The sequence below is a fragment of the Canis aureus genome, chromosome 8 (genome assembly GCF_053574225.1).
Source record: "Canis aureus isolate CA01 chromosome 8, VMU_Caureus_v.1.0, whole genome shotgun sequence".
Classification (NCBI taxonomy): Eukaryota; Metazoa; Chordata; class Mammalia; order Carnivora; family Canidae; genus Canis; species Canis aureus.
In genome coordinates this window covers 62,565,242-62,588,768 of record NC_135618.1, presented here as the reverse complement: position 1 = coordinate 62,588,768, position 23,527 = coordinate 62,565,242, and the positions used below count along the sequence as shown (strand labels likewise).

Here is a 23,527-nt window from a genome sequence, read left to right as displayed (position 1 = left end):
GTCTCTGCCTCTCTCTCTCTCTCTCTCTCGTTCTGTATTTCTCATGAATAAATAAATAAAATCTTTTAAAAAAATTTTGATACCAGTAGATTGTGTCAAGTTACATAGATATATTTATAATACAGCATTAAAAACCTATGTAGTGAGATATATTAAAAATACTACATATTGAAAAAAAATTATAAAGGTTAAAGTAACCCATAGGTAGGCAAGAAACAGGAACAGAAAAACAAGAAACAGAAGGAACAAACAGAAGACAAATATTAAAATGTCAGCCTTAACCTTAACACATCAATAGTTACTTTAAATGTAAATGGTCTAAATACATTAATTAAAAGACTGAGATTGAAAGAGTGGATTAACACACACACACCCACACACACACACACACACACCTGCTACCCAGCTATATGCTGCCTCCAGGTCCACTTCAAATGTAACTATATAGATAAGTTGAAAGTAAAAGAATGATAAAAGATAATGAATGCAACTCTTAACTTAAAATGCATGGATTGGATATATTACTGCCATATAATGTAGAGTTCAGAGGAAAAAAAATCAGACTCATAAAGAGACATTCCTAAAAGTGAGGTCGGCAAGGTTGCAGTGAACAAGATCAACACAAAAATCAATCATGTTACTAAATACTAGCAACAAACATGTGGAAACTGAAATTTAAAACAGCAACATTCATAATTTCTAAAAAGAAAAAATAGGTATAAATCTAACAAAACAAGTGCAAAATCTGTATGCTGAAAATTACAAAATAGTGATCGAAAATAGTAAGATATTCAAAGAACTGGAACAGCATACCATGTTTATGAATTGGAAGAATCAACATAAGAATGATGGCTGTTCTCCCTGAATTTATCTATAGGTTTTTCACAATTTCTGTTAAAATCCAAGTAAGAGTTTTTATAGAGATAAACAAGCTTATTCTAAAATTTATGTGGAAAAGCAAAGGTACTAGAATAGCTAAAACAGTTTTGAAAAAGAATGAAGTGAGAAGAGTCACTATATTCAGTGTTATGTTTACTATATAGCTGCAGCAGTTGAGACAGGGTGATGCTGGTAGAGGGATAAACACAGAATGGAGAACCCAGAAAGAGACCCACACAGTACACCTGTTGAATTTTTAGGAAGGAGCAAAAGCCATTTGATGGAGGCGTGATAGTCTTTTCAACAAATAGCATGATAGCAATTGGACATTCATAGGCAAAAAAAAACAAAAAACAAAAAACAAACAAACAAACCCACCAAAGGAACTTTGGCTTAAACTTCATATCTTATATAAATGTTAGTTGAAAATAGGCTATGGGTTTACAGTAAAAAAAATAAAACTATGAATACTCTAAAAAAAAAACAGAGAACATATTCAGGACCCAGAGAACATATTCAGGCAAGAGTTCTTAAGTAGGACACCAAAAGCATAAAAATTTTTAAGAATCAATAAATAATTTCAAAAAATTTAAAACTTTTGTGTGATGGGTGACCCTGTGAAGAGGAGGAAAAGACAAGTTACAGATGGGAAAAAAAATAGTTGCAAACCACATATTTGACAGAAATCTTCAAGAAAGTGCAAAGAACTCTCAAAACTCAGCAGTGAAAACAAACAGAAAATTCATAAGATGGGTCAAAGATCAGGAAGTATTTCTTCAAGGAAGAGATACTAATGGCAATAAGAAGATGTTCAACAACATGACATCAGGGACATGTGAATTAAAACCACAATGAGGGGTGCCTGTGTGGCTCAGTTGGTTAAGCATCTGCCTCCTACTCGGGTCGTGATCCCAGGGTAGTGATCCCGGGGTCCTGGGATCGAGCCCCATATTGGGCTCCCTGTTTAGCGAGGAGTCTGCTTATCCCTCTCCCTTTGCCCCTGCCCCCACTCCCATTTATGCTCTCCTGTGCGCTCTCTCTCAAATAAATAAAAAAATATATATTTTTAAAAATAATAAAACCACAATGAGATGTTACTATCTATTATTAGAACAACCAAAATAAAAAATTTTAAAATAACAATAATACCAACTGTTGGCGAGGGTGTGGAGAAATTATATCTCGGGAATCGAAATGAAAGCATAAAGTGACACAGCCACTCTGGAAAACAGGTGACCAGTTCCTCACGGGAACCAGGCACTTCCCAGTCAGCCAGGCAATTGCACTCCTGAACATTTATCCCAGAGAAATGAAAATTTCAGTTCACACCAAAACCCATACACAGATTTTCATAGCAGCTTTATTTGTAATAGCCCCAAATTGGAAACAACCCAAGTATCCTCCAGTAGGTGAACGGTCAAACAAACTTTGCATATCATCTATACAATGGAATACTACTCAGCAATAAGAAGGAACATACCAAATACATGCGTGAACCGGATGGATCTCAAAGGCCTTATGCTCAGTGAAAGAACCAATATCCAACGGTTACATAGTGTATGATCCCATTTATATAACATTCTAAAAATGACAGAAATGAACAGATTAGTGGTGCCAGGGGACAGGGATGGAGTTGGAGGCCACCTGTGGGAGAGAACTATAGGAGTAGTTCTGTATCTTGACCGTGGTGGTGATTACACAAATCCATATACAACGGGAGAAATTTGCAGACCACACACGCACATGAGTGCATGAGAAAGCTGGTTAATGCTGAATTAATACAGAACCGGATCTGTAGCCTGGTGGACATAATCGTACCCATGGACAAAACACCTTCCTGGTTTTGATGCTGTACTACAGTTAGAGATTAGCACTGGGGAGTGGGGGAGCTGGGAGACGATGTACTACTTCCGATCGCCCTATAATCGTTTCATATTGAAAAATTGAAATACAAAAAAAAACCCCACAAAACTCCCAAAAAGTAAAACAAGAAGGCCATGCAGTGGAGTGAGGAGAGGTGCTATGGATGTGTGGTGTGAGCAAAGGAGACCTCCCTCAAGCCCCCACCCCATATTCACCCCTGGCAGATGGGTGAACTGTCCATGGTGCTAGTGAAGACCATCCACCCCATTAAGCAATAAGCCTCATTCCTTCTTACTGAACCACGATCGGCAATCCCTCTCTCCTGCACATATCATCGTCTCTACTAGACCCTGCAAACATCCTGGCATGGCTCCCATCTCTCTGAGCCACGCCCTTTACACTCTCGAGGAGGACAGAGGCTCCAGAGGGAGGCACGCTTTACAGAAAGCAAGGGAATGCTTCTCAGCACAATTGGTGATGGTGTGCAAACCCCGGGCCTGCTGCATTTGTAGAGAAGAGGAACTAGAAAGACACATACCAAACCGTGACCCGTGGCTTATCTTGGGGTGGCGAGATGGTGATTGTTCTTTGCTTCTTTATGGTTGTTTTCTAAAGTTTATGTAATAAAAGGATTACTTTTGAGATAAGAAAAAAAATCAGTAGAGGTTGTTATTCTAGAAAATGCCATCAATGGCCCCCCACTGCCCACAGCCTGACTCTCATTGCTTTATGCCTTCCCATCCTGGCTCAGCCAACCTGCCTGGTCCCAGCGGCCCCAGCCCCAGCTGCTGAGCCCCAGCGGCACCTTCCTGTCCCTCAGGGACGCATGAGGTCCGGAGCCTACCTCCTGTTTGTCCTTTGAAGTCTTGGCTTCCCTGAGAAGTCTCCCTCAACCGTGAGAGCAGTGACAGTCTCCTCTGTCCTCCCTGGCACCTCGTCACTGCTGCTGGGCTGGCAGGTCAGTGGTCACCTCTCTCATTCACCCCCTCCTTCCCCTGCATCCTTCCCTGCTCCCTCCATGGCAGACCTGCATGGACTCCATCCCTGGGCTCTCTTCATCCTGGTTTCCTGGCCACTTGGCCAAGGGGGAGCTGCACAGGAGAGAGAAAGGTGAGGTGGACACATGCCCGTGTTCCCTCCCACGGTGTCACCTCAGGCTGGTGGTCCTCCACTGGAGGCCCCTCCCCAGGTCCCTGGCGGGTCTCTGCACAAGTCTTCATCCCTTGGCTTCTCCTTCATCCCCATGGGCCACCCTGTGCTTCCATAGTGGCTACTGGTATCTTGTGCAGGTCCCCTCCACCCTCTCCCCAGAAATTGTCCCTTCGTAGACACCCCCTGATTTATTCTATTGTGGAGTGTCACCTCTTTCCTGTTAGGACTGTGACTGATTCACTCTCAAAGGAGGGGACAGGTCTCATTGCCATATCTAGCACGTCGTACACAGTAGGCGCCCTGTAATTGTATGTTGAACGAAAGAATGAATGGAACCTCGGGAATACCTGCCTTGGACATGCTGCTGTCTCTGCTCTGAGGTCTGCCCTGGTGAGGGAGAACAATGGTGCCTGGCCACACACTTGGCCACTGTTCTCAGATGAAGCTAATTCTTCAGCTCTCCCTGCCGTGTCCATGTCATTTGCCACCCTGTCCCCACCAGCCACCCCCAGGTCCACAGGTGAGCTGACCGCGGTCAGCAGAACCACCTAGCCAACCACCCAGGTGTATGATGCAATAATGCTGCTTTGCAATGCGGCGCTGTTGTGCCTGGGGAGAACTGGTATGCGACTAGTAGGGCCCCATGTGCCATTTGCCCTTTGCAGGGACCCAGCATGGTAGAGGAGGGGCAGGTGTCAGCATTCCTGCTGGATGCACAGATGACTTGGTGTGGTCACACGGTCATGAGAGGCAGAACCTGGGTTTGTGAGACACCTGGGTGGCTCGGCGGTTAAGCGCCTCCCTTTGGCTCAGGTCATGATCCTGGAGTCCAGGAATTGAGTCCTGCGACGGGCTCCCTGCATGGACCCTGCTTCTCCCTCTGCCTGTGTCTCTGCCTCTCTTGCTCTCTGTGTCTCTCATGAATGAATAAATAAAATCTTAAAAAAAAAAAAAAAAAAAAGAACCTGGGCTTGAGCCTCCGGTTTTGGCCTCTGAACTCCATCACCCGACCAACCAAGCGCTGCCCTTTGAGGCTGCCTCGGGGACACCAAGCCCTGATCCCAGACACAGGGCAGAGCTCAGCTTGCAGGTCTTTATTCTGCACTCAGAGCTCAGTCCTGAGCCCACGAGGACGCTGAGCTCTCTTGATTTGGTAGCCTCCACCCTTTCCTCACTGTGGTTCTCTTACCCCTTTCAGGAAGCCTTCCAGGTTCTTCCCATGCAGGGGTTCCCATGCTTCATTGGGCTTCCTGGGTCTCGCGCCACCCTGAGTTGGGTTACCTGCCTCTGCGTTGGGTGCCTTGATGGCCATGAGCTCCTCAAGGCCGGGGGCACGGTTGGATCTCTCTCTGGGCTCCAACAGTGCTTGGCACTGAGCTCTGCACACATTAGGTGTCTCCTCTCATGCTGTCTAATCTTGTCGACTCCACTATGACCTCTTTCAAACAAGGGCATGGTGACACATGCATCTGGGGATCGGCCTGGCATCGGCCTGGCAGTGGACATATGGCCACCTCTGTCTGGCCCTGGGTGTTCCTGGGGAGGTCTGAGCTTCTGGAATGGGCTTCTTGGCTGCCCCCTCCCCTTGGGCTCCTGCTCAGTGGCAGTGCTCTTGGTGGTGACGTGTCCCTCTCACACCTGGCCTGTCTGGCCAGCTGCCCTACCTGCCCAGGGCACGCACCTCCATTTTGTGCCAGTTGTTTTCTAATTCCCTATAAATAGCCAATTTTATCTTCTCAGTGACAGCGAGCAGCTGGCTGAGGCCTGGCTCCACTCTGTCCCCCGGCCAGGACTGTCCCACGTTACTCCGTGATCTTGGGCCAGGCAGGCCCCTCTGTGGATCTCCCCACTCTTTGTCCATTCCTGCCCCCACTACCCTGGTCCCACACTCCAGTCACCAGGCTTCCCTGGGCTGTCCTCCCAGGACTCCTGGCAGAGAGTGAGGAGCTACCCAGGGCTGGGGCAGCCTGGGGCCTATGGGGGCAGGCAGTAAGGAGGAGGCCTACAGAGTCCCCAGAGATAACCCACTTTGGAGGGGCCCAGTTGGAGCAGGGCCACTCAGGGCCCACCCACGTGAGCCTCGTTTGCAGAACACTAATGGGGTCGTTGAGCACAGAGGTCAGGACCAGGTGGGAGGCAGACTGGCCCTGTCCAGAGTGCTATATGGCCCCTGAGGCAGGGGAATCGGAGCCAGGCCCTGTGGGAAGCCACTGGTTTCCCCTCCATCTCAGGGAGGGACCTAGAAACAGCTATTTAGAGAGGGGTGACCTCCCTATCACTGGAGGTATACAAGCAGAGGCTGCTGGTCTCATGGCTGTTCCCAGCCCTGCGTCCTTTCCTGCTGACCTGCCGGACCCTGAAAACCTGCTTCTATCTCTGCTCCCTGCCCCGATGTCTCCCGGGGCCCCCATTGCCTCTGGGGTCTAGTTCCAGCATCACCCCTTCATGCCTTCTTGGGTCTTTGTTAGTTTAGTCTGGGTTTGCGCTTGGCAGAGAGGGTGGGGCAGGGGCCTTAAGAAGGAGCAGGGAAGGCCTGGGTCGCCAGGCCAGTGGTGGTGGGGAGATGGGGGTAGGGCAGCCCCAGGGCTGGGAGAGGGAGCCTCCCCTCTCTCCCCCCTGCGAGAAGGTGGCTCTGTGGGACCCAGGGCTGGGGCTGGGCACGAGGGCCCTGCTCTAGCTCCTGAGGGTCAGGCAGGAGGGAGCCCGTGGCCTCGGTGGCAAGCAGCACTGGCGCCAGCCATGGAGAGGGACTTTTCTTTGGCACGTGAATAGTCTGATGGGGCTCATACATGCACTTGACTCGCTCGCCCACTCACACCAGGGAGGGTGGGGTGCGTGTGCAGCAGTCCATGGGTCCAGCTATGGGGCTCAGAGGCTGGCTCACCCCGACGCTGACTCACCCTCCCACCCTCTTCCGCTCGCTCCCACTCACCTGCAAAGCCACCCGGGTCACCGGTCACCTCTGGCTGTCCACTCACGCCCACGCGGCTTCCAGCCTGGGCACACGCACCTCAGACACATGGCCCTAGCTCCCTCCTGCCCCGTCTGCACAGCCTCCACACGTGCTCCAGCCCGATGCGGAATCTCAGGTCCCCCTCCCATCACGGCCCTGCTCGTGGTCTCCAGGGGTCACTCCTATTCTCCTGGGAGGAGGGCTCAGTGGTGACCCTACTTGTAACCCCAGCCCCGACCCAAGGCCAAAATCAATAAAACTACCACTAAACAGCATATAAAAGCACCCCAAATCTTTCTCTAAATCCCATAGTAAAAACCCAGTACAAGCATTTGGGTTTTTCCCTTTGCAGATTTTTTTTTTTTTTTAGTAGACATAGTCTCTTTCTCGTTTTACAGCAAACATTGCAAATATAGAAATATTTTTCTGTACAATGAGACGACGACAGTGTACAGCGGGGACGGGGATGGAGCACATGCTCCCAGCCCACGCCCCTTCCAGCCACAGCCCTCCCCATGCCCCTCACGCCCTGCAGGGCTCCAGGCAGGTCCCGGGGGCCACCGGACTGCCTGCATTCGCTCTGCCCCTCTGGTGGCCTCCGGAGCTGGCAGCAAAATGATGGACTGAGGAGAAAATCCACAGCAAACCAGGACGAGGCAATCGTGGAGGGGAGCCCGGCGGCCACGTGGCCACACCTCCCACATCTGGTATTTTATGTCTTTAAGAGAACTTTACTTTTATTATTTTTTTTCTTTTAAAAAAGGAAGAAAATAAAGACAGAGAGGAAGATAAAGAAGGCAGAGAAGAATCATAGAGGAAAGATAATGAAAAAAAAGTCCCCTCCCCCACCCCCAACCCCAAACACAGTTTTCTCAAGTCCCTGGTGTGTGTGTGTGTGTGTGTGTGTGTGTGTGTGCGTGCGCGCACCCAGTGTGTGTGTGGAGGCCGCGGCTCATCTTGTGTTGTGACTGGCAGCGTCGCCCCCTCCCCACTCTCTCTGCGGGTCCCAGGCTTCCACACTGGCTGTGTGCATGTCTGTGTGCACACGCATGTCTATAAGCGTGTTTGTGTCTGTGTGTGCACGTGTATGTGCATGTGCGCATGTCTGTGCGTCTGCACGGGTGCACACATGTGTATGTGGGCACATGTGTATGCACGTGTGCGTGCGTCTCTGTGCATGTGTGCACGTGTGTGTGTGTGTGTGTGTGTGGCATTGCGTGGGAGTCTCTGGGTTACGAATAGCTGCAGTGGGTCTTGTGTCCTTTTTGGTCCCGTGGGCGTCACGAGTTCCGGGGAAGGTGCGGGGCGGGCGCCGGCCGCGGGCTCAGGACTTGTGCTGCGCTGACACGCCCTTCCAGTAGTCCAGGATGTCGTGTAGGTCCTCGTCTTTGGCGAACTGAACCTTCTTGCGCAGGGCGTGGCCGGCCGCCATGAACTCCTCGTCGTCCTTGTGCCGCCGGCGGCTCAGTCTGAAGCGCTCCCAGATGCTCTGGGAGGCCCTGCAGGTGTACTCGGGGCTGGAAGAGTAGCTCAGGTTGTGGTACTGCGGGGACAGCTGTGAGTAGGCCAGGTCACGGGGGCGCGGCCGGGTCAGCGGCTCCAGGATGGAGGCCTTGCGGCCACCCAGGCTATCATGGGGCGGGGGGGCGGGGGGCGCGGGCGGCTCGGCGGGGTGGGAGCCGGGGTACGAGTGCCGGTGCTCGCCGTAGTGGCGGCCCTTCTCGGCCTCAGCCCGCAGCACAGCGGCCGCGGGCGTCACAGTGAGGATGGCGTCGGTCGCGGGTGAGCTCTTCTCGATGTACTTGGCCTCAGTGGCGGCGGCCTTGTGCGTGCCGGTGGCCTCGGCGCAGAAGGCTCGCGGGCTGCGCACGGAGCCGCTGGACGAGGTGCTGGCGCGCGGTGGGCCGGTGGCCGCCTCCACGCTATGGTGCCGCTGCAGGCCGTGGCCGAAGGCGTCCTTGTAGACCGGGGACAGGAAGCCGTGCTTGCCGGCCAGCGGCTCCGACAGCAGCACCAGCTGCGGCTCGGCCGCGGACACGGCCCCAGACTTGCCGCCCTGGAAGGAGGTGGCCTCAGACTTGAGCGCATCGATGCAGTTGTTGATGATCTGGTTGACCTTGTCCACCTCCTTGGCGATGGTGGAGATTTCGGCCACCGAGCTCTGGCTGTCGGGGCCGGGCCGGCCCAGCTCGCAGTCCCTGCGCTCCGCCTGGTCACCCGTGCGTACCTCCATGTAGTTGCCCTTGCTGGCCTTGGGCGTCTCGCCACTCTCCACCAGCTTGTACTGCTCCACCTCGCTGGCGGTCGCTGGCAAGTATGGGATGCGGGTCACCGCCTCGGGGCCCAGCAGCGGGCCCTGGGACAGTGGGGCCAGGCCGGGTGCCTCCATCTCGGGCCCGTACTTGAGCTCAATGATGGTTTTCTTCAGGCTGCCAGCCGCAGCCGCCTTCTTGTGCTTCTCCTCCTGGCGCCTCCGCCGGCGCAGGCAGTAGTAGACGGCACCAAGCACCAGCACCATGCCGAAGAGACACCCCAGGATGGTCATGATGTAGTGGGTGGCCGTGGACGGGCTAGGCACGGGGCCCGGCGGGCTGGGCGGCTTGGGCAGGCCGATGGTAAGGCAGGTGTGGTTGTGGTGCAGCCCGGAGCTGGTGGACACCACACAGTAGGTGTAGTTGGTGAGCGTGTACAGGTTGGTGAGGCGGATCTCCTCCTGCGGCTTGGTCAGCCTGGACACGGTGGATGAGCGGCTGTTGTTGAAGTGCTCCAGAGTGTACATGCGGGTGAACGGGCTGGGCAGCTGCACCATGATGGTGGCGGAGTTCTGGGTCAGCTGCTTCACCTTCATGAGTGGCCGCGCCTCGGCCTGGGGGGCCAGTGTGGGCAGTGCCACCAGCGGCGTGGTGCCGTCGCCGGAGAAGCATTCGTCATCGGCACACGGGGCCTCACTGGGCTCTGGCGGTGGTGGCGGTGGCGGCGGGGGTGGCGAGCGGCCAGGGGGCAGACGTCCAGGCACCGGGTGCGGCTCGGCCACGTAGGATCCGTCGGTGCACACGGACTGCAGCTTGCTGAGGATGCTGCGCTGGCCGTGGCGGCCCTGGCCCAGGAGGAAGTAGCCGGAGTAGAGCGGCGGCGACTCGCACTGCATGCGGTCATAGGTCTGCGTGGCGTTGGTGAAGGCCGCCAGCCAGCGCAGGAAGCCCAGGAGCTCGCACGAGCAGTAGAACGGGTTGCTGTAGAGCTCGCACACGGACAGCTTGGCCAGGCCGGCGAAGGTGGCGCTGTGCAGCCGCTGGATGCGGTTCATGGACAGGTCGATGTTGATGATGTTGGGGCACTCCCAGAAGGCGCTGGGCGTGACCACCTCGATGAGGTTGGCCTGCAGGTACAGGTACTCCAGCTTGCTCAGCCCACGCAGCACGCCCTCCGTCAGGTTGCGCAGCCGGTTGTAACCCAGCTGTAGCACCTGCAGGTTGAACTGGCCCGAGAAGGCTCCGTCCTCGATGTAGGCGATCTCGTTCTTGGTGAGGTTGAGGTACGTGAGGTTGCCGAAGCGGCTCAGTGAGGCGTACTGCACGCTGCGGATGCGGTTCTCGTTGAGCCGCAGGTCCACAATGGTGTTGTTGATCTGCTGCGGGATGGCCTCATACGGCGGCTGGTTCTGGCTGCAGATGGCCAGCCACACGAAGCCCTTGTCGCCCTCAATCAGCCAGCAGTCGCCGTGGGCCAGCCCGCCCGCGTGCAGCAGGGTGGCCGCCGCCATGCACACCCACAGCACGCCCCACCGGCACCCGGCCATGGGGACCGCCTTCGCGGGAGACCCCGCTTTGCCTGCCCAGGGGGACTGGGTGGGAGGCTGGGCGGCAGCCCCCAGAGGGACCGAGGGGTGGGAGGGGAGGGTGCGTGCGCTCTCAGGGGCGTCCTGTCCCAGACCGCATGGTGGCGTGGCGCGGGTGCTGGGAGCGGGCCGCCTCCCTCACTGCCAGACGCCCCTGATCATCTGCCCGCGTCCTGTCGAGGCCCTGGCTTCCTCCCCCATCGGCCTGAGCGTCCCGACAGCTTCACCTTGCGCCTCCAGCTCCGTGGTCCTGTGGCAAGACAGAAAAGGAAAGCAGTCAGGAGATGCTGTGGCCCCGCGCCAGGCCCAGCCGAGCTTCCCGGTCAAACAAGGAGGCGCATTCGGGGAGCCCGTGGGATGCTGGGATGAAGCAGGGTGACTGAGGTGCTCAGTAGGGGTTGTGCTTGAGGAAGGACAGTGGAGAGAAGCCCCAGTCCTAAGCCCTCCCTGGGCCCTACCTCCGTTCCTCTCGGAGTGGACAAAACCTCACCGCTTGGCCCAGCTCAAAGTGATGGTGGCTCCGGGAACCAAGAACCGTGTGCCTGGCTCAGGGCCCCTCAGGTGATGGAAGACAGGACATCCTCTCCCGGGAGCACTCAACGGCCGCCTGCAGAGGGTGCTTTGAGCCCCGGCTCAAGGGTCCTCAGCTGGCAGGATGCAAATCCTTCCAGAGCCCTCAGGTCCGGTCGCCTCAGGCTCCTCTGCAGGGAGGTGCAGGGAGGCAGCTGGGCACCGAGGACGGCTAGGTTCTGGGCCTGAGCCCTCTCACCAGGGGCACATCACTCCTCTCTGGTCCTCATGTCCCCAAATTAGCCAGCTGGATGGTCCCTGAGGACTGGAGGCTGTCACCACCCCTCCAGTGCCTAGATCTTGGCAGAAAGGCCTGGAAGGAAGGAGCACCTCTGCCAGGAATCTTCCAGGCACCCCCCAAACCCCTGCCCAGGCTCAGGCGAGGACCGAGCCCTCCCAGCCCTGCCAGCCAGCTCCCAAGTACACGATGTGAGGTGCTGGCGCCCCCAGCCCCGCTGGCCCCTGGGCATCCCCAGGCTGGGCCCTCTCCCCCGCCCGTGTCCAGCCAGGGAGCGCCGTGGGCAGGGAGATGTGGCTGGACGCAGCTCCCCGAGGATGCCTGCCCCAGCTGCAGGAGGACCTCCAGTCTGCGGGACCCACCCTCTGCCCCTCGTAGATCTCCCGCAGGACAGACGAACCGGCGTGTGTTTCCTTGTTAATATTTGGATTTATAGCGGCCTCTGCAACTGCTCTGTGGCCTGGCCGGCAGCCAGCTGAGTGTATTTCACGGATATTGACGTTCGCAACTAGTCTGTACTGAGGCAGCTTAAATTAGGGAACAAAATATAATGATGTGAAATGGATTTTCTTCCCCTTTGGAAACTTCATAGAGCACCATTTTGATCTGGCTCCTGGGGAAGAGTCTATTTCTGATTTGCAGAGAGGGGACAGATAGAGATCAGACGGGGTGGGCCCCGATGCTGTGCGATGCCCCGCAAAGCACTGGGTCTCTCTGGGCCCACTCGCAAGTGGCTCCAAGGGTAGGATGGGGCAGGTCTGGGTCGCCTCCCCGCCCAAGGGAGGAAGCCTGTTCGGGGGATGCTGGGGTCCCTGCACGGCCTGGCTTCTGACTGCCCATCCACTGTCCTGTGGGGAGCACAGAGCGCATCACCGTCATGCCACACCTGCCCGCCTGCACCACGTGCCCGCACGGCCGGCGCCTCCAACAGGGGACCCGTTCCCCCCAACGAGCAAGTGCCTCTAAGGCAAAGGGTGGCAGGTGAGGGAAGTGTGGGTCAGTCTGGCTCCTGCCTCCGGAAGCAGGTGCGTGGAGCAGGCCTGTCTAGGAAGTGTGGCGCCTCAGCAATGCTGATTGTAATCACCTTTAATCTCTTGCTCAAAATAACCCAAAGTCAAGTTAAGGAGGATTACAGGGCCTGAAGAAGCCTTATCACAGGCAGGCGCCTGCGGAGGAGGGATAGGGGCCCCCTGGCTACCAGCCTCTCCCTGCCCCCCTCCCAGGGCCACTCGGCACCGTGGTGGCGGCTGTGCCGCTGCTGGGCTGACCTGGGGGCTCCAGAGAGCTGCAAGTACATGCGGGTTTGTGGGCGTGCGGGCTTGCACACGTGTGCTGGGCTCTGTCCTGGGTGCACACACAGGTCTGCATGTGCGAGGGTGAATATGTATCGACACGTGTTGGGAACCATGTTAGTGCATGTGGACACATGTACCTCTAGTGAACACGGCTCTGTCGAAGCATGCACACGTGGTGTGCCAGCATCTGTGAGACCCGCCAGCCCAGCCCTCACCGCTGCATCCCAGTGTGATGGTCCGGGAATGTGGCACCTGTGAGTGGCACGTGGTTCTAGGGACCGGTCTCGACTCCACCAGAGTGGCCTGTGTGTACTGAGCGGGGCAGCGCTGGACCCTGGCCCTGAGGACGGGGCATGTCTCCACCCCGCTGCTCCCTCTGGCCTGGCGGGTGTCTTGCTCTCACTTCTGGGCTGCGGGGGAGCCAGGCCTATGGGGGATGGGAGTCTTCTCTCACCTCACCTGGCCTCAGGTGGAGGGATATGCTAGGAGTCGGGTGTGACCCTGCTGGCTGGTCCCCGCTGCCCCTTTGATAGCTCCCAGGACCTGGCGTCAGAGGGACCCCAGGGTTCTCCTTCCACAACGCACTCTATAGATGAGAAACTGAGGCTTTGTCCAAGGTCACACTGTGAGTGGCTCCATCCTCCTCCTGTTGGCGGGGGGGGCTGGGTGTCAGCACCAGCAGGTGCCTCAACCTTCCAGGAGGCTCCCTGAGCATAGGAGCTAACACCCCAGGGTATGGGGGACAGGATGCCGTCCAACGGGTCTTAAGAAACACCTGCCCGGGGAAGTGGCCGAGTCCCCTAGAAGGGTTCTGCTTGGATCACACGCCATCCCCAGGACCGCCCCCCCCAACTTGTTCATCGATTAGTCATCTATAAGTGGCTCCAACACCAGCCCCTGCCCCCTTTACCGCTAATTTCTCCACATACACACACCTGTCCTCTGCACCTGGTCACTCATTACACAACTGTACCCAGGACACCTGCAGAATGTGCGCTGGGCCAGTGGGGTACACAGGCCTGTGTCCCAGCAGCCTCCACCCTCACCTGCCCCTCATCCCACCCGTACCTGCTGCTCGCTCCCCTACAGGCCTGGGATCCTTTCACCAGCTCCTCCTCCCACAGCATCAGTGTCTCTCCATCCACACCATCCCTGCCAGCTTGCAGGGCTGTCCAACAGGATGAGCCCTGGCCCCGTGTGGCTACTGGGCATTAGGACTGTGCCTAGTGGCTGTCCTACTGGACAGCATAGTTCTAGAACCTTCCACAGGAACCGCTCGGCCAGAATACCCTCCAGCCACTGCCCCATCTCCTTCCCCCCATTGTGGCTGATTTTCTTGAAAGGGCTGCCAGCAGTTTTCCAGCTCCAGCCGCTCCAGCACAGCACCACCCTGCGCCCTCCGAGAAGTCACCGGCAACCTGTCTTGCCAGCTCGAGGGGCATAGTGTGTGTTATTTCTCCTGGCCCCACAGCATACCTGGCCCAGGTAACCAGCAGCCCCTTCCTGGAGCTCCTCCCACTCCTGGTCCGAGCTGCTGCCTCTCCCATCAGTTCCCTCCACAGTCCCGGGCACTAGGCTCTGACCTCAGCCTGCACTTCTCTGCTCACTTTCCCAGTGGGGTGTGGGGGGTCTCAAGCCCCCCAGTGTGTCCAGCCCCCTGACGCACAGATGCCTCCCTCAGAGCTCGAGCCCACCTGCACCACATTCCTCAAACCCAAAATCGATGCGCCGCCCTTGAACGTGCTCTGCTTTCCCCCCACTCCCTTGCTCCTGATGCCCAGCCCAGAAGCAAAAGTGTCCACTGCACCTCACAGGGTTTCTGGAATCTTGTTGGGGCCCCTGCTACTGCAGCCACACTGGTCCAAGCCACACCACCTCTTGTTGGGCCGATGCCCATGGCTCCCGCCTCGTCTCCTGCTGCCCAGCATCCTCTCTCCCCTGCACAGCCACAGGGGCCGTGGAGCACTGTCAAGCGATCCTGCCAGTCCAGCATCCCCGCCCACGACCCTGGATGACATCCGTTCTTCAACAAGTGGAGGAAAACCCAGGCTCCCCCAGGACCTGCCAGGCCTTGCCTGATGGGGCCCCATCCACCCGCCCACACCACCCCCGTCCCTCTAGCTGCAGGGCCACTGTGCCCCGTTCCCTCCCCACGGCGCTCTGGCTTCTGACCCTACAGCTCACCCCACAGTGCCACCCTCCCCCCTGATCCAAACAACACCCTTGCCTGGGACTTGCTTATTTACTTCCCTATTCACTGCTGGTCTCCCCTCGCCGGGACACAGTCTCTAGAGCAGGGGCCCTGCGTCCTGCCAGCTGCTGGATGTCTCCGGCCCCAAGTGGCTCCCCGCAGTTCAACAGAGAAGGGAGCCTGGGACACTTCAGCTCTGAAATGGGAATAAAACCTGCCTCCCGCCACCACCACCCCCCGCCCCCAAGGCGCTTGCTCCTTCCCCAGATCACCACCCCCTTGGCTTTCTTCAGGCCGGTGAGAGAGAGCTGCAAGGATACACACTGCCCACGCAGCCACACGTCCCCGTGGCCACTCCAGCCCTGGCCTCCTCTGACCTGCGGATTGTGACACATCCAGCAGGACTAGGAACACAGGTCTGTTTGACGTCCTCACTTTGCAGAACAGCAAGCTGAGCGCCCCACACATATCCTGTGTTTGCCCTCACGTGCCCCCACATGCGTATTCATGTGTGTCTGTGGGGGTCTGACAGGGGTCACTGAGGTCAGCTGGCCTGAGGTCACTCAGCCACCGACCCCACAGCTCCCTGTCGAGGGTCCACCTGGCTGCCGCGGTGGCATCTAGCCCTATCCCGGCCTGCGGGGAGGGGTAGGTGCTCACAGTGGGTCCCCAGGCACGGGTCTGGGGGTGGATACAGCCGGCCGGGGTGGCCAGCACTCCTTGGTCCCTGGGTGTGCAGATCTGGGGGCACAGATGGAACCTCGAGCGGAGATGGGGAGGCCGGATTCTACTGAAAATGGGCTAGGTGCTGAGCTGCTCTGGAGAGGGGACACTGGGGGACCCCACGGCAACTTCTGGTGAAGAGCCCTGTCTGGCAAGCCATGGGAGGGGTAAGCCTGCCCAGCAGGTGCATTCACACGGGAGCCAGTGGGCAGGCTGCGGCCAGGGGGCCCATCCCAGGTGGCGATGCATCAGGTGGCCATTCAAAAGCACCTTATTATAGGGAGGTGGGAGAGAACGAGCACGAAGAGGACCCTAGGAAGGAAAGAAATCTGGCTCCTAAAGCAGCATCCTGCCTGGATTGGGGGGGCGGCTGTCAACAGCTCAGAGGGGGGCCCCAGCACACCCACCCCAGGTGGCAGAAAATACTTAGACACAAGCATGGGGTTGTCACACACACATCTGGTCCAACACCTGCCTTGTTTTTTACACCAGACATCGGGTGTCCCTGAGGCACGCACAGACCGGCGGGAACGAGACAGAGGCCTGCGTGGTGCCAGGAAGGTGTGGCAAAATTGAGGGCAATCAGGGAAGGCTTCCACTAGGAGGTGCCATTTGAAGGAATTTGTTAGGCAGTGAAGAGGGGTTGAGGAGCATGAGCATCCGGAGGAGCATCACAGGCAGAGAAGGCGGAGGCAGAAGGCACGTGTGATCCGGGAACAGCCCTAGTCCGGGGAGTGTGGGGCGTCCAGGAAGTGGGCAGTGATAGGCGATGCCGTGGCAGGAGCCCTGGGACCGGCGTGGAGGGGCGTGGTGGCAGGACAGGACAGGACAGGAGCCTGGGCTCCCCGCTCCTGAGGGCTCCAGTTGCGATGGTGGAACTGGGCTGCAGGAGGGACCCCTCCTTCTTCTCAGTCCTGGGGTTGTGCAGAGAATCGGCAGCAGCAGGGAGGACCTGCCCGAGCCTGGACTGCTCCCGGACTCAGTTTCCCTCCCTGTAACGTTAAGCAAAGGGCTGGGCCGGGTCTGGGCCGGGTGCCTCCGAGGGTTCTTCTGCACAGAGGTGTCCAGGGCCTCGTGTGCCCCGTGTGGGGTCTGTTGACCGCACGCCCGCCCGACCCTCCTGACGCCCCCACGAGTGCGCTCAAGCACGCTGTCCACGGTGGGGAGCCCCTCTGCCGCCCAGGGGACGACGGCTCGGTGCCCGTGAGGCTGGCACCACGTCTGTTCCGTCACCTCAACCCTGCAGCTGTGCTGCCACTAATGAAATAAAGAAATATGGTGGTTCCAGGCTCTTAAACTTCTTATGGCCGGATTTGCATAATCACCACAGCCATGCCGGACGGGAGGCATCTGCCTAAAAATACCGTCCCTCTGCTCGTCACTGCACCCAGACAGGCGGCCAGCGCCCAGCCAGGGATTCTGCTGAAGGCCAGACTCTGCGCGTCCAGAGGGAAACGGGCCGAGGGCCAGGCGCATGGGGGGGGGGAGATGGGTGGAAAGTGATAGATCGGTAACTTTTTACCGCCCCAATGTTTGGCCGATAGATCATGTTTACTGCTAATGTTTGTCTGCGGCTGCAGCTTGGCTCTGCGGCAGAGCCTTCAGGGCCGCGACAGGCACGGCTGGGAGGTGTGACCACAAGGCGGACGGCGCGGCCTAGGGCCAGCCGAGCCCATGCGGGGCCAGGCCTGCCCACCCTAATGCCAGGACACGAATGTTGGCTCTGCCACACTCTGGCTGTGTGACCTTGGATGAGTCACTTAACCTCTCTGGGCCTGCTCCATCCTCTGGCCAACGGAGATCCCCCGGGCAGCTCCCTGGCAGCCCTATGGCGAGGATTACATGACCGTATCATTTGAAGCTTCCAGCGTGTTGCCTGGTACAGGGATGCTCTATGACTACATTCCCTTCTCCAGCGGCCCCCTGGCCTCAGATGGATGGAAGAGGGAATGCACCATTCAAGGCCATGTGGGTGGACCGAGCAGGCCAGCTAGACAGGCCTTGTGGGGTTTTCTACTTCAGTGAGCCACCTGCCCTGGTGCCGCCCCACCAGGGCCCCGTGAGTGCTGTCCCCGGGCTCATCGCCCACCTTGAACCTGCCTCTCTGTTCCTGTTCCCTATTTATCCTCGGAGGCTGGCACGAGCTGCCACAGTCGGCGGTCCAGCCGTGCTGACTCAGCAGGGCTGGAGTCTCAGGACTTGGCTACAGGGTCGGTCTGGCAAGCCCCCGACCTCAGCTGGCCTGGGCCTAGTCCTCTGGGAGGCATAAGGTAGAGAGTCTGTCACCCACACTGCGCCCTCCACCCCGCCAGGATGCAGAGGCTGCTGGGGAAGGGATAGGGCCTGGGAAGAGTGTGGAGCGCCCACCCAACCCACCCGCCAGGTGCCCCTGGGTGGTCCACAGGAGCCCAGGCCTCAGGGGCCTCAGTCCACCTAGCGAGCCTGGGACGAGCGGCGAGAGTGCAAAACGGCGGTACCCTCACATTTCCTCCAGGACCCCATATGCAGCGAGTGTCTCTGGCATGGGAGCCCCTTCCCCAACGTCCAGGGGGGTATCCCCCCCAGTAAGACAGGTAGGGAAACAGGCTCCAGAAGCCTGGACAGCCAGCAAGCCAAGGTTTCCCCAGAGTAAGGCAGGGGAACATAGCATCCACGTCCACCACACTGCTTGTCAAAAATGCAGAATCCGGCCTCACCCCTCAGTCTCCAGAGGAAACCCTGGAGCTGGAACCTGAGCTGCGGCCCAGGGCTGTGTGTGCACAAGCTCCAGCTCCCACCTGGCCCAGGAAGGTGGGCTCGGGTGCCCAGGGCAGCAGACACCACGAGCAGGGCTGGGGGCCGGAGTCCTGCCCCCCCACCCCTGTAACGATGCCGGGCTTGCTCCCTCCCTCCTCCCGCAGGCCCCGCAGCTCCGGCTGCTCTGGAGTTAATTAGGGATCCAAACATTTAATGGTCTGTTATGCTTCCACTGGGCATCTTTTTAAATTAAAAAACATGATGTACAGCACTGTTGGAGGGAGAAATCACTTTGCGATGGTTTCCTGCTCCGGCGCTGGCAGGGACCGGGAGAAGGTGGCTGGCTGGCCTCCAGGGAGGCCGGATGACGACGCGTGACCCTCTCCAGGAATGCCGGTCCACCCCCCTGCCGTCGGGAAGCATGTCACCGACTCCAGGCAAGGGTCTGGGTGTCCAAAGGACACCTGGCACCGTTCCCCATCACACCCTCATAACCCTGGCAGCGAGGAAGTTCTATCTTTAGGCTGACCCGAATCTCTCCAGTTGTGTTGAGGGATGGCCGGACGGAGACTCAACGTGGAGATTTGCCGGTTGTGCTCTCACCAGTGGAACCTAGACAGAGAGTCCTGAGCTCCAGGAGCCCATTCTGAGCCTGGGGATCCCGTCCTGGCTCCCAGCTCCGGTGGAGGGCAGGACCTCCACGCAGAAGGCTGGAAGGGCCTTGGGGCACACAGCTCCCTCTCCCCACACCCCGCCAGCTGGGGCCAGGCACCCAGATGTGGTGACCATGCCCGTCAGGCCTGCCTCGAGTCCCCATTGCTAGGATTTTTTACTCCTGGCCACTATGAATCGTACCAAAGATTCTGGGCATGGTTTTCGAGTAGAGGTTGAGCAGTTAGTCCTCAAATATTACGCTAATGAGGGAAACCAGGTACGAAGCAAAGTCCAGTCGAAGAGGTGTCAGTGATGCCCCGTGGGCTGGGATGGAGCCAGGACCCGTCCTGGGTACCTGGGCTGACCGTGCCGCCGGCTGTGTCTCAGCGGTTCCTGGGCTGGTGGGGGAATCAGCTGCTCTGGCGAGGGGGGCTGGCGAGAGTCCAAGGTTAGGTGCGGAACAGCCAGCACGGCCCCACAGCAACCAAGGTGTCTCCGCATCAGAAATGGGGCTCTCTCCCCTGTTACTGGAGCTATACCAGGGGTCATGATGAACCCTGCCCCCCTGGCATTCCCCAGGGCTTCTAGACCTCCTAGGGGATCTGTTACTCCCACTGCCATGGTCGGTACTGCCAGAGCCTGAGAGGCCCTGTCTCTCTGGAAGGCACCCCCTCCTCCTGGGCACCTGTCAGGAGGCCGCTGATGGCCCTGGGGCTCCACGTGAGCTCTGAGAACAAGACCCCCTTTCCTTGCAGCCCTTATCCCTACTGGGCCTCAAGCCGGCATCCCAAGAAAGAGGCTTCTGGAAGGGAAGCCAGCACCAGGGGCCGGCCTGGGCCACAGACTCTCATTTTTAATTTGTGTGTCATCAAGTCAAAATACACACACACACACACACACACACACACACACACACACACGGTGTCCAGTGCTGGGTAGCTTGAGGAACCCCGAGCCATCCTAAAAGCAGATATCACCTCTGTCTGTTTACATCTTTATGGTTTGAATTTTACATTTAACTTTCAACCCACCTGGAAGGTATTTCGCTGGTATAAAGAAGGAGTAAAATCGATTCCCCCCCACCAACAGGCAACAAATTGTCCTGACACCATATAGTGAATAATCCATTCCCTCGGTTGATTTGTGACGCACCATCCCTCACCCTGACCGGAGTGTGCTTCCCACAGGGCAAGCCTGGTCAAGCCTGTCCTCCCCCTGCAACCCCACGTGGCTCCCCAGTGCCCTCAAGACAGTCGGTGTCTCCCACAGTCCCTGCCTGCCTCTCACCACCCCCACCTTGCCTGTTAATGTGATGGTCAACCTGCTTCTCTTGCATTTTCTCCAAGCTGCCCCACCAGATGCTCTCTATTTGGACTCCTGAGTGGGGCTGGGGTCTGCCCCTGCAAGTCCACAGCTGTGCTGCAGAGCTGCCTGTCTGACCCTCCCCGTCTGTCCCTAGGCTGGAGGCGCCTGGCTCCAAGGACTGCATCTTCTGTGGCCTTCTCAGGTCCAGAGCAGGGCGTGAATGGGGGTTGAGCCTGTGAGGGGACAGCTCTGTTGCATCGAAGGCCCCTCACCCCTCACGTGACACCTAGACAGTCCCGTTTGCATCCCCGTAACTCTGTAACTAGCTCCCGTATTGAGGACCAAAGACATCCCTCCTCCTTTTCCAGAACCTTTGCTCCGTTTGCATATTCCTCCAGGTGAACTTCTACAACGATTTGATTCAGCTCTTCAAAATGCGCTGCTGAGGCACGGAAGGGCCTGCATGGAGCCTACAAATTAATTTTGGAAGAACCTTCGGGATTGTAATATCCTGGCACGGCCTGTCCCACGATGCCCGCTTTCTCTGGTCTCCCAGGAAACTCCACAGAGTTCTTCATAATGATCTGAAATTTTTCTTGTAAATGTATTCCTGGGAATCCCGTGGGGTTTTTCTGTTGTTGCCACTGCGAGTGGGGACCATTTATTTCATTATGTTTTCCGACTAGCTGTTGTTGCTAGCACAGATGAGAATAATTGATTTGTGCGCGTGTGTTTTATATCCAGCCCAGTACCTTTGCCGAGGTCGCAAATGGTCCCCTTCAGTTGTTCTTTCGATTTCCTTAGGTCTCAAATCAGATTGCCAGCAAATGACTACAATTCTTTCCTATAGACATCCTGTTTAATTCCGTTTCATGTCTTATTGCTATGTCCAGAATTTCTGGACAATGATAAAGGGCACTGTTGCTTTTTTTTAATAAAAGTTTTTGAACAGGAATCATGAAAAATTTCATCATTTAGCATGATCCTGGCTGTGGAGCTGAGACCCTATTTCTTTACCATGATGAGAAGTTATCCCTAGTTCTGTTTGTTACTTTAAGATTGGAAACTAACCCTAGATTTTATCAGATGTCTCTTGTCATTTATCCACATGGCACTGTGGCCAACCAGTTGATGCTGTGTATTATATTAACAGATTTCCCCAATATTAAGCCATCTCTGAATTCTTTTGATAAATCCTACATAATAGGGGCAGATTATATCTCTAATATTCTGTGGAATCAGATCTGCCTGTGTCTCACCAAGGATTTTTGATCTACTCACAGGTGAGAACTGTCGTGTGGGGTCTCATTTCGGAATCGTGTTTGCAGTCTGGGGTTTGGGCCATTCTCACTTTCCCCTCTGGGTGATTTCCTGCTGACGGCAGCAGCTGCCAACTCAGGCGAGACTCCCGGGTCTGAGAGCTCAGGGCCCCTCCACGGTGAACATGCTCCCGGAAGCCGCATGGACAAATACCATGAGCCACTTTATCAAGTGAATGTCACCCCTGATCTGTCTTTCGTGCTTCTAGATTTTCATGATTCAGGGTTGGCTCAAGGCAGAGTAAATGGCAGAGAAATCTGCTGGGAAAGCTTACGCCAGCCTGGTAGGCATCTTGTTTGGTGGATTACAGTTGGCCTCTGGGAGGCCCCAGCCCCCTCGGATGAGGTTAGGATTGTGAGACCCCTGCAGGGTCCCCTAGGGTCCCGTTCCTAGTCACTCACATGTGGTCAGGTGGACATCACATCAGGTGCCGGGGGCATGAGGAACACAAAATGGGCAAAGGCCTGGACCCTCTCAGAATGTCCACTCTGAGGAGAAAAGCCAAATTCCTGCAGACATGAGGGGCTCGGGGTGGTGGCCATGGCAGGAAGGACGTCCCTAAAGGATGGCACAGTTTCACCTTCTGCTCTCTGTGTGGGAACCCTGACTTCCCCCTGCACGGGATGTGTGTCTGTCTCTGCATCCCTCAAATCTGGGTGGCCCTAACACCACGCTGGCTAGCAAGCGCTGGCCAAAGAGAAGCCCTGTCTGTCCTGGGCACAGTCCTCGGCCACCTGGGCAGCTCCGTTTCCATCTCTTCCACGTAGCCACCACCAACAAAAACCACTTTCTGGACACTACGTGCTGGAGAAGCCAGAGGCGTGTGGGAGGATCTGGGGGTTTGCTAGAGAGAGCGCCTGGCTGCAACGAGAAGGCGAGCCGCCCAGCTGAGCCCACCCTGGATGCCCGCTCCATGAAGCTATGAGGCTCGGGTGGTCTCTTACGTGAGCAGGACCACGAAGGGGTGAGCCCTGCATCCCCGCGCCTTGGCTTCCCTGTCTGTCACAGGGAACTCCTTGCCCTCAGACTCCAGGGGTGCCAAGATCGTGAGACTGCCAGTCCAGAAAGGGGGTGCCTGTGGCGTGGGGGTCAGGGAAGGCCAGTCCACACCCGCTGTCCTGGACACACAGGCTCTGACCCGCATGTGACTCGGGACTTGTTGCACTCCAGGTCAGCGGTTTGTGCAGCTGCCTTAACTTCTGAGGCTCGGTTGACTTTGCTGACAAATGGAGCCACAGACACCGCTCACAGGGCCATCACGACAGTAAAAGCAGTGGGGTCTGTGAATGACCAGCCAGGACCCCATGTGGCAGGAGTTCCCAGAGGCAGGGCTCGTGGGGTGTGAACCATCCGCCACCAAGTCACTTAGACTTCTCTCTGGGAAATGGGAACAATCAGCAGACCCCGTGGGCTCACCGAGGGCCTGGGCAGGAGACATGTGTCCCTTTGGCACCATGCTGGGCCCCACAGGGCCATGTGAGCCTCTGGCTATCCCCAGGATTTGGGGACGGAGGGGTGGAGAAGAGTGGAAGCGAAGTCTGGGAGGTGCAGCCAGTCCTGGGGAGCCTGAGAGCTGGGTTGGCGTCTTTTCCCGGGGAGATGCCCCTCTGCTCTCCCCGCCAGCTCTCAGAGTCCATAAAAAATCAATCTAATGACACAGCAGACATTAATTATAGCTGCAAGACCAGGAACAGAATTGATCTGAAAGGGGCTGCTCTGCTGTTAGTCACCGAGACACTCTGGGGGCTGGGAGGTGGGGGTGCTGTGTGGTGGCCAGGGCTCAGGGATGGGGCCATGGAGCCAACCACAG

At 56.9% G+C, this 23,527-nt stretch overlaps 1 protein-coding gene across 10 annotated transcripts in view; it reads right to left on the bottom strand.

The window, feature by feature from the left end:
- Positions 1-2,219: 2,219 nt before the first annotated feature.
- The window catches only part of ELFN1 (extracellular leucine rich repeat and fibronectin type III domain containing 1), a 73,000-nt gene continuing 51,692 nt past the window's right edge, over positions 2,220-23,527 (bottom strand). For 6 of the 10 annotated variants that reach the window (XM_077907532.1, XM_077907534.1, XM_077907533.1 and 3 more), the window contains exon 3: positions 2,220-10,935. In XM_077907532.1, coding sequence (XP_077763658.1) covers positions 8,172-10,646 — 2,475 coding nt within the window. In that variant the 5' untranslated portion in view covers positions 10,647-10,935 and the 3' untranslated portion in view covers positions 2,220-8,171. Of the gene's footprint in view, positions 10,936-11,175; positions 11,569-23,527 lie in introns of all 10 variants that reach the window. The other 4 variants (XR_013385260.1, XR_013385259.1, XR_013385258.1 and 1 more) reach the window with 4 other exon arrangements.